The sequence below is a fragment of the Scophthalmus maximus genome, chromosome 12 (genome assembly GCF_022379125.1).
Source record: "Scophthalmus maximus strain ysfricsl-2021 chromosome 12, ASM2237912v1, whole genome shotgun sequence".
Lineage (NCBI taxonomy): Eukaryota > Metazoa > Chordata > Actinopteri > Pleuronectiformes > Scophthalmidae > Scophthalmus > Scophthalmus maximus.
The window spans coordinates 17,818,513-17,834,711 of record NC_061526.1 but is presented as its reverse complement, the minus strand read 5'-3'; the positions used below and the strand labels follow the sequence as shown (position 1 = coordinate 17,834,711).

General features: G+C 42.2%; 1 protein-coding gene across 9 annotated transcripts in view; it reads left to right on the top strand.

Annotated features, from left to right (window-relative positions):
- Positions 1-16,199, top strand: part of LOC118283140 (ELKS/Rab6-interacting/CAST family member 1-like) — a 101,337-nt gene that overhangs the window by 52,146 nt on the left and 32,992 nt on the right. For all 9 annotated transcript variants that reach the window (XR_004784445.2, XR_004784444.2, XR_004784446.2 and 6 more), the window contains one exon: positions 3,604-3,764. Coding sequence is in view for 6 of the 9 variants with exons in the window: in XM_035604868.2 (XP_035460761.1) it covers positions 3,604-3,764 (161 nt within the window). In the remaining 3 variants the exon portion in view is untranslated. The remainder of the gene's footprint in view (positions 1-3,603; positions 3,765-16,199) is intronic.

Sequence of the window (16,199 nt, the reverse complement as noted above, 5' to 3'; positions counted from 1 at the left end):
GGCTACTAACAACTTGTGTGCAGCTTGAGTAAACACTAAGATGAGATGTGGTACTGACATTGGAAAACAAATTTAGATTTTTCTGCTTTCTCACAACTAGAAAAAGATAGAATACGTGCAAATAAGCTGAGAGCATAGGCAAATAAAAGATGAATTTAGGGGCAATTGAGAAAACAAGGTGTCAGACTAATCTGCCTCATCCTGGTGGCTCTTCAAGTGCAAACACAAATGCACTAAGGGGACATTTATCTTCCATTTTAGCTCCTGTGTCTCCACAGTTCCTGGAACAATTTGCTCCAAAAGGTTCACACAGTATTAACCTATGTTTAATTATAATGTCCCACAACGGAGATACAGTTGCAGAGAATATTTGGGGGCTCCATCAAGTGAAGGAAAGATGAAAAGGTCACATCCAACATGTTTATCCTCCTGAAGTTGACTGTGGTTTAATTTGTTTGGAGTAATTTGTGCCGAGCGATCACATTTGATTTGGCCACGATGTATTAAAATACTTCAAAATGCCAGAAGTGGCAGCTTTAATTAGACAGAACCGGGCCATCTAGGCCAGGACGGTGTGCTGGAGAGCGTCCTCGTGCTCGAATGCTTGAGTGAAGGAGGAAGGAGCAGAAACGTCAGCGTGTGGTGAACGAGTGGAGATGGCAGCCAAACACTCACCCAACATCAACAACGCTAACTCAGCCTTTCAGCGCACGCACACACGCACACACACGCACATGTGTGCACTCACAGACAGGATAGTAATACACAAGACAGTGTTCCACATGCATATATTCCTCCAGACGCGCAAACATGGCGGAAAGAAGTGCTAACTGCTGTTTAAACAGCGCACGGACTCGGCACAACATAGCATTCAGCCGGCGCCAAGTGGACGTGGTTTTCTAACGGGAAACGTGTCTTTATATACACAAGTAAATTGTAAATAAATATTTTTTTGTGTCCCCGTTTTACAACCGCGTCACTGCAATCACCTTTTCACATAATGATTCATAAAATGATGACAGAGGGAGAGACAATTTCCTAGCTTAATGAGGACGGCCTGTTTAAGGGCACACGTGCGCGCGCACACACACATACATACACATACACACCCATACACATACACATACACACACAAATACAACCAAGCCAGGCACAAATACACAAGCCACATACAATAAATATTTAGCCATATATTGACTGTGTGTGTGCGTGTGCGTGTGTGTGTGTGTGTGAGAGAGAGACTCATGGTTAGGGTTTGACCGGCAAAAATTGTTGACCACATGAAATTATCCTCGACCTATTCTGCTAGACATGAGTCACTAGTATAAGTGTGATCACTGAACAAAGGTGTGTGCGTGTGTGTGTGACAGAAGTGAGTCAGCAGTGACACACTCCATCCGTCTCAAACTGAAGACAGTCGTCTCTTCTCCCGCTTTCCGTCTTTCATGAACCAGAACATTTGGATTGGTGAGCCTAGTGCAACTTCTTCTTTCTTTCTTTCCTTTGCTCAAAATCTATTTTAGAGTCACACTCACACACAAACACACACGTTCAGAAGACTGAAGGCGTTGCCGTCCTCCAGCTCCTTCTTTTCCAGCCGGGGCCTTGTCACTCCTCACTCCTCTCCCCCTGCATCCCTCCATCCTTCAACCTCTCTGATGTCGGCCAAAGGCCCCTCTCTCCTCCTTTCCTGTCTCCTTCTTTTCCTTTCCTCCCCTCATCTGTCCCCTCCTCTCCCTCTGCTCTCCTCTCTCTGTGTGTCGTCTGAATTGCATTTTTAACACTGCCTTTGTTTATGCTGCTGTGTACTACTTACTGCACTGTCTGCGCTTTGCTCTCATCTGGTTATCTGTCTCTCTTTCGTGTTCTTAGCATTTGTTCCACTCGCTTTCTGTCTACCCCCTTTTGCTGTACGGTTTATTTTTTTACTTGAGCATTATTATTTTTTACAACTTTGCTCTTTTCTCCTCTCATTTTCTCTGCCTTTCCTTCCTGTACATTTTTATAATCGTACCCCCCTCTCCCCTTATCTCCTGCTGTTCACCTTTATTTGTCCCCTATGCTTCTTGTTCTCTCTCCGACTTACACCTGCATTATTCATACTTCCGTACTTTTCTTCGTCCTTCTTCTGCCTATTATTTTCTCTTTTCTTTCCATCCCTCTGTCAACTCTTGGTCTTCCCACATTTTCTGTACTTCCTCATTTCCCTTATCGCTCCTTTATATCTGTGTTATACTCTCACCTGCTCCCATTTTGTATCCCCGTTAATTCCTCCCCCAACCCCTTCCTCTTTCTCTGTTTGTTTCTCCTGTCTTTCTCTCTCTGCTCTTTTTGTACACAGCTCTCTCACATTCCAATGCATGAGTTCACCACCGCCGGCTTTAGGTGGTCAAAGGTAACAAACAATCATCACATACGGCACTCGCCTGCATCTTACTACATCTTCTCCATTCAGGGTTTTCCACTTTTTATTTTTTCTCTTTATTTAAGCTTGTCACTCTTCTAACAGCTGCAACTTATTTCATTTCATATACATGAAATAAAGAGAATATTTTTTTATTGATAAAAACATAGGAAACCGATGAATATTGCAAAGACTCACCTGAGGTCTGTATATTAGCGACGCTGCTGCGAAGCCAGAAGGTAAAAAAATTAACTTCTCAGTGGAATGTCCTGGAACAACCTGAACGTCGTGATGGGGAAGACAGAATGACAATGAAGTTTATAGAGCCAACTTTCAATCCGTTCAAGGAAAGTGAGCAGGAAGTCAGTTTGCCACATGTGACTTTAGATGAACTCTGACAGTATGGGAAAGCAGAAGTTCTTAAAAAAAACTATTACAATCGAGGGAAAGCGAGTAATGAACAGAGCAGTGATGACAAAACTTGAGAGAAAGATCTTCCACCTTGCATTCGAGTCCTGGCTTCAATTATTGGGCGTTTTTATTCAAATGAGAAGACTCTTATTTGGTCTTTGTCCCACTTCTTTCTGAACAGATGCTGCTTCCAGATTCAGCTTCATGTTCAGGGTTTTAAACTTTTTGTTTCTGCTAATACCATCTGTTTTTCTTTTTTCTTTTTAAGCAATTATAATAAATGTGTACTTTTGAGTTTTCTTTTTTAATCCTTTTTCTTATGCCTTTGGTTTTGATGTTTCTTTTCACATCAACACTTTGGAGAAGACGTTGGTGTATGCAGTGTACAAAGAAAATGTGTATGCGTGTGTGTGTAAAGTGTCTACACTGACCTCACAAACATTAAACCCACTGACTTACTGATATACTTAACACACAGAGAGAGAAACATAGATGAAATGAGAGAGAAACAACATAGAGCGAAATGAAAAAAAGGAGAAGAAAAATGACACGTTTGATGTTTTGCAATGAAACGTTTCATGTAAAAACGGAGGAATTATTAAAACATTTCAAAATACAGTAACTGTCTTTCTTTCTCTCTCTGTCTCACACACACACACATACACACACATACACACACACACACAAATAACCATATCAGTGGAAAAAAAACATGAAAAAGTTAAAAAAAATTAAAAAATATCAGACCGAGTACGAGAGAAAGTAACGTGTTATAATTTGTGCGTCAGGTGGAGGACCTGCTGGTTGCCATGGAGAGGGTGAAACAGGAACTGGAGGTGATGAAAGCCAAGCTGTCATCGACTCAACTCTCACTGGCTGAGAAGGAAGGTCACCTGACCGCCCTGCGGGCCGAGAGGCGGAAGCACCTGGAGGAGGTTCTGGAGATGAAGTAAGAATACCGGAACGCACACATTTAAATGCTTTAATTTATGTTAACATGGAAACCAGCTGAACATTAACTGTTGGACTCGTACTTCCAACTATTCAAAAATCTATCTGTTCCCTCTGTGTCTGGTTTCTACATTCAATCTCATCCCTCCATTTTTTGGGTCATTTCATGCACAAGCACACTAAAAATAAAAATAAAATATGGAACGTTATATCAAGTTCTCCAAGCCATAAAAACACCACTGTATTTACTTTCCTCTATTTCTTCACTGGCTGTACTTTCCTCTTTGTATATATACAGTTATCAGGTCTCTCAGTAGTTTTTCAAAAAAACTCAGACTTGACCTTTAACACTTTCCCTCAAATTAGCAGCTCTTATGATATCAGTAGTTTCCCTGGTTGCTTCCGTGTTCCCGGATGCTTCTCAGTGGTCGTGATGATCTTCACCCAACACCTCATCAACTCTCTCTTCCCTCTCCCTTCCTCCTCTCTTCCCTTTCTTCTTTTATCTCCTCTCCTCTCTCCTCTCTGCACTTTAAAGAGTCATAGACGTAAGTAGTGTGCTAATGCAATAACCATGTACCGCTGTCCGGCTCTTCATGTGATTGATTACATACACAGACACCCGCACACACTCATGCACATGCATCGGTGTATAATGTTTGATACAATTTTAATAGAAGGGTTTGCATTTTAAGTGCGGCTAAACGTGGTCCAGCAGCCCTGCGTATGTTCTGCTGTTTTACATCCTCGCTGAGACGTTACAACGAGGTATAATTTAGTGGAACGATGCTTTGGGCTGAAATCGAATGCCAAGGAGAATGTCCACGTTAGTGTGTCCTGCCTGTTTAAACACGCCATGGGACATCTCTTTCCTGCGGCATCATGGGAAAATGAGGGCATGGACTGTGATTTAGGTTTCCTCCGCTCTGTCCTTGACGTTTTCTTCCTCCATTAGATTTTTTTTGTTTCAAGAGAGAGAGACAGTGTGCGTGTGGGTGTGGGTATGGTATGGGTGTGTTTGTGTGTCCAGCAGCATGTCCATTCACAGCCCAGGTGAGCAAGTTATTGGCCATTTTATCACCGTAGTAACGACCCGTGTGATTATTACAGGCATCAGCGCTTCAGAATGTGTGGCCTTGCATATGTGCTTGATTGATTTATTGTTGTCAAGACATGTCCGCTGCCGTTTCTTTTCTGACAATACTGGCTCCATGATGACATACACATGGTTCCTGGCTTACACAAAACAAAATGCAAACACACACACACACACACACACACACACACACACAGAGAATCACACATGCATGATTAGATTTATCAGTCTCCAGTGTGCAGTTCAATCTGTGCTATCATTTAACTCCTCTGTCCCACCAGCACGCTGTATATACTCTGAACTCTGACTGTGTTTCCACTGATGGATCATACAGAGACCAGATGTTTACACTGCTTATCGTCTCTGGTGTTTCTGTAGCACATACACACACTGCACTCACTGTTCTCTTATGTGACAAATACTCTATGCACATACTGTACGTTCTCTGACTTTTGTGTTTTTAACACTTGAGTAAAAGTACATTTTTAGTCTTTATCGCTGACATGTGGCATATTAAATAGCATAGTTGATCACATTGTGATTGATTTGTGCCTGAATATGATATTTGTACCTTTGATGTCACTCTATAAGAGTTATTTCCTTGTTGAGACCGTTTTTATTGACTTACAAGATAATACATCTGCAGCACATACTTTTTTAAACTAAATACAGTTTCTTTTCCTTTACTTTACATCATAAAAACTCTGGCTGCAGACTTTGTAGAAGAGTTGTTCGCTCCTTTTCCCTCTCTGTGCTCAATTATTTATTGTTTGGTTACGGTTCTCTGCGTTGGCCAGCACTTTTCTTTTCACTTGCTTTTTTGCTGAGCGCTACCAAAGCTACTGTTTTCTATGGTTTCCAATTGTGTCGTCTGTGGTTTTCTGATTAGAAAGCAACTCACTCAAAACACACTGTGAATTCCTCTTTGAAATGCTCATTTGAATCCCCCCGCGGGGGCTCGTGCAGTGTTGTCACATCCATGTGTGATTATTTAGCAACTCAAGCTCTGCCTTTGCATAATACATGATATTTCTTTCAGGCTGCAGTAACTTTCTCTTCTCCCATATCAGGGATATTGTGTCTTTTCTTCTCAGTTAACCCTCGGTGAAAATTTTTAGATGTTTCAGTTAGCTGCTGGTTGTCTCGCGATGAGTAATTTGCATGACGCCACTGCTCATATTTTTCACAAGACATTAGGGTTTGGTCAGCAAACACGTCATTCCTCTCTGGCTTTCTCCCACATGTAAAACATGAGATGTTTAAGGTGGCTGTGTCCTGTGTGTCCATATATCTCAGTGTAATGCACATGAAACTGTCTCCGCACACACAGGCGGCCGTAACTCTTCAGGGTTTGATGTCTGATTTGCTGCCCAGTTTTACATTGGTGTAAGGTTTAATGTTACTGTAGGACATGATATATGATACGGCATGTTTCAGAGGTTTCTGGGACAGACATAGAATATATTAACACACACACATGCACACACACACACACGCCCATGCAGAAATATATTCCAAGTACAGCTGGAATGAACGCACTGACATTCTGTCTCACATTCTCGCCTTCTCGTATTTCCGCCCTTTCCTTCTCTTATTGCCTCACACACACACACACACACACACACACACACACACACACACCAACACACACACATACAAACACACACACAAACAAAAACACAAACACACGCACACAGTATATGTTATGTGATAGGATACACACATCCTCAGATATGTAAATACACAGTATGCAACTAACACTAATCCAGAGACAGAAAATGCACAAGAAGAACTACACACACACACACACACACACACACACACACATCTGCCCCGCAGGGCTCTGACATGTGACTTTACCACTGATAAATCATCTCCTGTGACCTTCACACATGCACACACGCACATAAAACACACAGACATATTTTCTTTGTGATATACATTAAATATGGACATGCTCGTTTTCTTTCCAGCCTTGTGTGCACGTGTTGTCATGTGTTTGTAGAGTACGGGGTATGCAGGTGTGTGTGCGCGTGTGTGTGCGTGTGTGCTTGTGTCAGAGCCAGCTGAAGGAATGTGCTGACAGTGTGTGTGTGTGTGTGTGTGTGTGTTTGTGTGTGTGTGTGTGTGTGTGTGTGTGTGTGTGTGTAACAGCAGGGTGTCAGGTCTAAAAAAAATATCCCAATCTGAATGAATTAAGGCCCATTTTATTCTCTGCTATCCTGCATGACTACCATTCAACACACGTCTCTACTCACTGTGCGGCTCGGCCCGATTGGCTCTTGCCTTTATTTTCACCTGTCAGTTGTTTCACACACAGATCGATTCATGTCTCTGGTGTGGCAGCGTGTCTTGGACAATTTTGAGCCGTAACATTCAATGCAGTACTTGTCCGACAACTCTTACACATACAAGCAAAAGATTTTGTTTGGCTGTTAAAGGATTTTAATAAGAGACAATAATCTTCTAAACCATGTTTTTTTTTGCTTTTTTGCATTTATTTATATAGTTTCTTAGACATTTGGTTTTGATGATTGAAAATGAATCCAAAAGGAACCTGGTTGAAAAGAAAATGCTCACTGAGCATGATTAAACGAAATCATTTTAGGATAGAAATAACCAAGCAAGTAATGACACAAGTAAAATTCAGCAGTTGAAATCTCACATGAATTATTGTAAATATTGCAGTGATTGGAATTTGTACAGAGACTTTTCTTTTGCAACCTTGACATTTGAGCTTTGCCTGAGAGACATTGTTCAGGGCAAAAACATTCATCATACCTGAATCACACTGTGACAAGAACTTGATTGGTGGAGGTGACAGTTTTATGAGAAATTATTAAAAGCATTTTCCAATGTTGCAATGAAGTAAGAATGCATTTAAAGGATAACAAGGATAACTATAGGAAGTTCATGTGTTTTACTTATCAGAACAGCCACTTGTGTAAATTACTATATAGGCAAATATTTGTAGGTTCCAAATTAGTCCATTAAATAAGTGTGACTATCACAAACCGTTAGATATCAGAACAGGCTGCGAGAGGAGAGGGCAAAGACATGAGAGGTGGTACGAGGAGAGAAAGAGGAAAAATACACAAAACAAATAGAGGAAAAGAGCAGAGCTGGACCAAATGAGGGGAAGAAAAGAGAATAACGAGGTCAGGGCAAGAGTTATAAATTTTCTTTTTGGGGGGGAGGGAGACAGTAGGAGGATAATAAAATGAAAGAAAAGAAGCAGAAATGCTTTTTTGGCAGAGGGAAAAGGAGGGAAAGCAAAGAGGAGAAAGACAGCTGTCCAACAACAACTCACTCGAGCCAACAAAACTGCGTGATATCCCGGAGAAATTATATTACCTCCATCTCTGTCTCCCTCGCGCCTTCCGTTCATCCATCAATCTTTCAGGCTACAGAATATATTGAATATATAACCACTTATCTCACGCAACGTCCTTCATCACCTTGGGCTCAAAGTTGTCGACTAATTTCCTGCGTCCAGACAAAAATGTACTTAAAAAAATAATAAAAATCTGAATTAATCTGTTGCATTGAGGTTGTTGTGGAGATTTTCAAAGACCATTTATTTTGCACTTGACGATTTATTTGGTGATGCAAAGTACGAACATTACTTTTGTTCATCCGTTGCCTTGTCTGCATGTGGGAGGTAATGTCAGGCTGTGAGAAACAAGTGATAGTCAAGTATTTGGGGATTATTCACTCAGCAAATTTAATTATTATTAATTATTTTAAAAGTCTTTTGTATTTACTGGAACAATAATCATTTTTTGCATTTTAAAATTAAGCTTTTAGCCAATTAAACGTTATTTTGAGGAAGAAAAAAAATATATATATTTATCAATGTTTTTGGTTTCAGTTGTGTGTACAGGTAACATGCTATTTTTCCTGTTGTCTCAGTCTCACACATGCTGGGACTTGAAGAATTTGTAGACTTTGGACTACAGGAAGTCTGTTTACACACACTGTATTTTGAATCACATGTACCATTAGAGTATAAAGACAGTCTGCAGGAAAAACACGGAGTTGCTGCGCTCGCTGTCTTCAGGCTCCTGCTGTTCGAGCCTTGTCTGATGCCTCAAGGTGAACTCTATAAATTCAATTTATTTCTCCTCTGCTGCTCTGTTCTTCGTTTTATCTCTCTCCCAGCCTCCCTCCAAACCTCAAACCTCTCCTTGCGACCCTTCCGCCATCCCTCCCTTCATTCCTGCCATCCCTCCCACTTCGGCATTCCTTTTCCCCCATCTCTCCCATCCTCCTTTTTCATCATTTCATAATTTCTCCTCTTTCCGTCCATTGCCCCTCCGGTCTGAGCCTACAATTGTCTGGAAACAGTATTATGGAACGTTTTCTGTCTGGCAGGCTGTATTTCTCTCTCTGTCTCTGTCTTCACTTTTGTCACAACATAGTGAAACTAATCATTCTGTGTATGATTCCATTTTCAACGCCAACGTCAGTTGGACGACAGCTCTGCTCTTTACAGCCAGAGAGCCATCACTAGCAATATGACCAAATGAGCGAAAAACGCACTTGCCCAGCAGCTATCTCATCACTAACAATGGAAATACATGTTGCCTTCAGAAAAAAGACCTCTCTCCACACACTCACGCACGCACCCACAAACACACACACACAAACACACACACACATGCAAACACACACATGTACTAAAGGCAGCACACCAAACACAGAGACAAGCGCTTTGATCCCCTCAGACAGCGACGAGATTAATCCACACTGTGCCAAAGCAAGTCTGTGTATTTGTTGTGTGTTGTGTTCTGTGTGTGTGACAGACATGTTGAGAGCTTAGTGTGACAAAAAAAGGGTCACGCGGTTTTGACACTTACTCTTACAAGCTCAAATCAGGACGCCTCGCTCTATACGTCTCCCTCCCCGCTCGCCATTTTTCTTGCGCTCTCAGCACTTGCCTTTCTTGCCCTCTTCTCTGTGTCTGTCTCTTGCTGCCTTCCTCTGTCCTCTTTGATTCTTTTTTTTCTTCTTCTCCCTTGTGAGAAACTGAGGGAGATTTTTGGAATCAGGCAAATAGAGACAATAAAAGATGTGCCGCAGTTAGAAGTTGTGTTTAAATGACAGGGTTTTCTGAAAGTCTCCGAAGCCTTGCAACCCCTTCAGCTGAATGTGCAACAGAGGAAGAGAGTCTCTCACTTTATAGTGCTGACTCTTTGCATTTTAACGTGTATTGTTATTGTCCTTATTTTATGTGTAATCTGTACATGTGTTTCAGAACTAAGTTGATTGAATTGAGCTGAATCAAAAGAGGGAAAAGAGTGAGATTTGAAAACAAGGAGCCGAGAGCGAGAGGAAACTGTTTGAAGGCAACACAAACACATCACAACCAAAAGACACAAGTGGAAAGAAAGAACAGATAGAGGAAAAAACCTTAAAAGTCGCCTGTTTACCTCAAGTGATTGCGGGTTGTGCGTGCCAGGCCATCAAACAGATCATTAAACAGCAATTAAAGACGGAGAGGGAGAGATGAAGAGGGAAAACATATCAAAAAGCTGAAAACAAAACATGCAGTTTTTTTATTTCTCAAACCCTCTGATTGTACGTTACGAGTGCCAAACGATTATGTTTCTATCCAGGAAATAATAAAACTTAAGTAGATCGACAGGCAGCGGAGAAGTGGACAGATCAATGGCATAGTGTGTGAGAAATAGAAATATTACCTGACAGCTCACATCAGCAATGTAACCACAGTTATAGATTAATGCAAAACAACAGTGGAAAGAATCTGTTGTCATTTCAAGACTTTATTCTCCTTAATGGTTAAGTTGGCTCACTGTGAGTCATGGAAGTCAGTGGATATGCACAGTAAACGTGTAATCATTAACATTTAAAATGGGAAAAAATGAATTGTGTTTCAGCCAAATTCTGAGAAAGATGTCACTCATTTTGGCTTTAATCTTGCTCTTTAGGTGGAAATTTTAACCGTTAAAGGTTATTAAAATAACTAGAATATTATTTAATAGTTCTCAACTGGACTCGGCTGTCATTTGTGCTGCCCACAGTAAACCAACAGAAACGTGTATCTGTCATGTTATCAGCTGAAGCAATGAAATGTCTCAAATATACTCTTTGACAAACACTTGTGAGTCGCAGGTGTCCGGTGCTGTGACCGGTTCGTGTTACAGGAGCGAGTTTGTGCTGACAGATTGTGAGCAGATGTCTCGGTCTCTGTAGCACAGCGTAGAAATGGATTTACTGTAAAGAACCGCGGTGAAGACAAAGCTGCATCTTTAGTCACACTTCTCAGTGTGTGCGTGTGTGCACGCACGTGTGTGTGTGGTCTCATGAAAAGAGCAAACTGCCGCAGACCATGGATAATGCATTTTTACACCTTTCATATTAGTCACAGTGTGTGTGTGTGTGTGTGTGTGTGTGTGTGTGTGTGTGTGTGTGTGTGTGTGTGTGTGTGTGTGTGTGTGTGTGTGTGTGTGTGTCTGAGATGGAGGCAAAGAGAAGGCGGTGAGGGAGTGAGAGAACTGAGTGTTTCATAGGAGGAAAAAGTCAGCGAGGAAAAAAGGGGAAATGTGTCAAGAACAGATCCTCATTCTGTCATGCAGTAGTCCCACCTGCCCTCCCCAGTCTCCCTCCCTCTCTCACTCTCCCTTCTCCACATCGTCATCTGCCTTTGTCTCCCTTCTCCGCTACTCATTCCCTCCCTCCATCCATTCTTCTCCCCTTCACGTCTCTTTGATTTGTTTTCCCTCCAAATCCTCCAGTTATTTTATTCCCTTTCCTGTCAGTGCTGTTTCTTTCTTTCTTTGTGTGTGTGTGTGTGTGTGTGTGTGTGTGTGTGTGTGTCTGTGTGTGTGTGTGTGTGTCTGTGTGTCTGTGTCTGTGTCTGTGTCTGTGTTCGTGCGTGTGCAAGCGTTTGTGTCTGTGAGCCTTCTTGCTGTTTTTCTTTAAGCTTCTCTGATGTACAACAGCTCCTTGAGGAGAGCTTTTCTCTCCCTCTCAAACACACACACACACACACACACACACACATACACACACACACACACACACACACACAGAGACTTATCCTGTGCACCAGCTTTAACCTATTTCCCTAACACTCTTTTTCGCTCTCCCTCACTTTTCCCAATTCTCTCTGATGGTCTCTCACCCCTTCATCTCTCTCCATACTAAATCATTCATGTCCACCGTCTCTGACCCACTTCCACTATAGGGTTAACACACACACGCACAGACACACACACAGCTTTTTCACCCCAAAAATCCAGTGTTTTATTACACATTAAACAACGGGCTACTTTAATCTAAGGAGCATCAGTCAAAGATAAAACAAAGTTTCTGCCAAATCACGACCTCATGGCTGCTGTCCGACAGTATGCAAATCACTTTTTTTCCACCCTCCTCCGTCATAATAGACAATTGAAGTTTCCAGATCAGTAAACACATTTTGGTTTTTGGCGTTAAATAAAAGCAGAAGGGGGCATTCTCAACTGTAATTACCGATAATCATTTTATCATTACTCAGTGTTTTGAATGGACCATTATCCCTTTGATGTGGTTGATGTAGCCCTCAAGAGCAATTTCAATGTTTTTAATGCACATATCAACTGCAGAAGGTGTCAATCATTTTCTGAAATAACTGTCGTCATAATCCAAGGAAAGGGAGACTTTGTGTCGGCGCATTTGCCGGAGGGAGAGTAAAAGGTTTACTGTGAACCAAGGCTTTACTGGCTATCTTTGCTTTGATGCCGAACATATGGCAGTTCAGCACTAACAAATGTTTTATAAAATCTGCTCCGATCTGTGTATTCACTGCACTCTTTTCTCTCTCTCTCTCTCTCTCTCTCTCTCTCTCTCTCTCTCTCTCTCTCTCTCTCTCTCTCTCTCTCTCTCTCTCTCTCTCTCTCTCTCTCTCTCTCTCTCTCTCTCTCTCTCTCTCTCTCTCTGTGTGTGTGTGTGTGTGTGTGTGTGTGTGTGTGTGTGTGTGTGTGTGTGTGTGTGTGTGTGTGTGTGTGTGTGTGTGTGTGTGTGTGTGTGTGTGTGTGTGTGTGTGTGTGTGTGTGTGTGAGAGAGAGAGTTTCAAAAGATGTGTAAAATTCTTCATTCTTCTCACTTTGTTTCTTCTGTTAATTTTTGTTTCTTACTCCTCTCACTATTTGGAGCTGTGAGACATCAGCAGGAGTCCGCACCATGAACATGTGTGTGTGTGTGCGTGTGTGTGTGCGTGCCTTCAGGCAGCATTAGTTACCACTGAGAGACAGCTGTGCCCTCCTGTATCTCAGTCTTCTAATCTCTCCTCTGCTCTTTTTTCTCTGTTAAAAATCACCTTTTTCTACTCACTTAAAACAGAATACACTCTCTCTCTCTCTCTCTCTCTCTCTCTCTCTCTCTCTCTCTCTCTCTCTCTTTTTCTCTTTATCTCTCGCAAAAACTAAAATCTACAAATGCTCTACATGGTGGAAAAAAACATATGTTATTTCTGATGTAATAGCAAGTGCATTCACATGAAGCTCAGACACGTACCATATACTGTCTGTCTTGTGGATCCTCTGGACACGTCCTCAGTGTAGTTGTTCTCGTCATGTGTTCTCCTGGTGTATTTGTTTTCTTTGTTGTACTCATCTCCCCAGGCGACCCAGCTGAGGTTGAACTGACCTCGGATTGTATCATGATGGCCTCTCCTAACTCCCATCATCTTTTAAGACACTATTTATCTCCTTATAAAACAGATTAAAAACAATATAAATAAAGGCAAATCAAAAATTTCAAAGCGAAAGGTTTGAAGATGACTTTTAATGAAGCTAGACAGGTGCAGTAGGGAGAGGACTGAGTCTAGTTTTCAGGTGATGCCTCATATGTGGTCGGGTGTTTTAAGGTTGCTCTCCGTACCCGGTCCCAAAATTGTGATCGCTTGCCTTGGTAGATCTTATGCATGATGGAGGGCAGATCCAGACTCCTTTACTTGCAATAAATAAGTATAATTTGTGTTTATGCATCTCATACTGTCTGTTTTTAGTATAAAGCAGACCAAAGCTCGCTTTCACTCATGATTAAAATAAATATAATTATCACTGTTTTTTTTAAATCCCATGTCGCCAGATGAGTGAACCCGCTGATTTCGCTCCCCTCAAGAATCTCACTCGTTCTCTCCAAATTGGTCTAAAAGGGTTGAGCTGGTTTTGGAAAAAACCTTCCTCAAAATCTATGGAGTATTTAAACGTTTTAACAAGTCTCGAAAATGGTTCTCTGAAGGTCAGCATGCAGTGTGGTACCTCCCTTCACAGAAATGAGGTCGAGCTTGACACGCACCACGTCCTGCAGGGGGTTAAAGAGTAAACTCTGGCGTCCCACAAGCGGCCCCCGGTGTAACCAGAGCAGACAGTGTCACCGAAAACAATGGAGGGCCGCTTCGTTCGGTCGGAAACAGAGAGCAGAGCGAGGGGGATTATTACTAAAATAGCTCTGTGTTTGTCTTAGACAGAGACTGGCCAGTGTCACACGGGACTGAATCCACTTTACACACGCACACACACACACACACACACACACACACACACACACACACACACACACACACACACACACCCCTCTCTTTTACACATACAAATGCACAGAAATAAGCCCTGGATACTCAGACAACCTGTGAACATGCACACACAACGTACTTGTAAGTGCGTCCTTATAAGCACAAAGACGCAGAGAGAAACACATGCTGTCATAACAGAGACATACAGCTATCACATGAACACACACACACACACACACACTGTAGATTGCAGTGAAGGGTGACAGCATGAAGGAGACAACGCAGCGCACACGGGAAGCGGCTTTAGTGTGTGTGTAGAAATATGTGAGTGATCTAAGACCAGGCTTTAGTGTTTCTGATAAAGCGAGGGGCCTTAAGTGGTTTTAGGATGAAGAGAGCCTCTGCGCGTGCGTGTGTCTGTATTTGTGTGTGTTGGGGTAGGGGTCAGGTGCTTGGTGCGTTTGTGCGTTTCTGCTTACTGTCTGCCTTGTCGCCACGGCGATGACATCATGGCACACGACTGCCGAATGACGGAAAGAATTCCTCCTCGTCTTCTTTGCAGACAGAGAGAAAGACAGAGAGAGAGAGGAGGTGGAGAGATAGGAGGAGTGATGAAAGAAGGGGGGTGAAGAGAAAGATGAGAAATGCAGGGTGGGCAAGAGAAGTGATTGAGTGGGAAGTGGGGAGAGAATATAAATGGAAAATGGACACTTGTTAAATTTTGAATAACCTGTGAAATGTTCATAGAAAAGTGTGGCTGTTTTATTTCTGGCCTCCATTACCACCTGTATGAAATGACATTCAGCCTGGTGCCAGTTGTCTGTGGATTTTTACACTGACTCGTCAGTGGAGTGTGTTAATTGATGGCACTGAGTTACTTGTGACAGTAATGCAGCATCTTCCACTGCATCCCCCTTTCTTGGGACCCCAGTTGTGCAATCACGAACTTGAACTTACATTGGCTGAGATGGCAAACAGTCATTGAAGTTACCACGTTAACACATTTTCATTTTAGGACGCATCACTGCTATTATGTTTACGCCTGCCATCCAAACTTCTCAGATGTTTCCGACCGCCTAAAAACTGAGAAGTTTGGAAGCGCTGCTCTCCCCGCTTGTTCGGACAGAGATCTTCTTACAGTTTTAAAACACTGTTTTGAGACAAAAACATTGTGATACGAATGTAGCCAGATGCTTCTGCAATGCTACCACGTGGAAAAAAAAGGGGTAAGAATGATCATGTGCACCCTGGTGTTATGTTTCCATCATTTCCTATCAGAGCTGGAGCCGATAAGGATGCGTGACAACGGCAGAGTCATTTCACCTGGAAATGAATGCCTATTGTACCCTCTCCCTCTGGAGACAAAAGCCAGATGTTAGTGGGAGTTGGGAGGGGGATCTAGTGTGAAAGTGGCTTTAGTGAGACAGTGCTTTTTTTTGTCTGCATGCAAGCTAACAGCAGACCCAACAGCCTGGGACAAACGTGTAACAGGACTGTACACATAAATTGATAATTATTTGTGCCAAATAAGACAAAAGCCACTGCAAGAATGAGGTATGAGAGATAACTTCTTTAACAAGCTTTTATTCTTCACTTACAGTAAGAAGACCTTTCTTTATCCTACCATGCTGTTGATATTAGTACACAAAGGAAAGACTTGAAAGGAGAGTAACAGATCTAAGGCTGCATATCCACCGGGAACCTTCCCTCTTCACTGTGCTGGCTTGCTATTTTCAACTGTAAGCGCACAATGCCTGCACTGCTGAGAGCACACTACTGTAATGTTTTAAAGTGCAGAATTATCTAAAGATTCA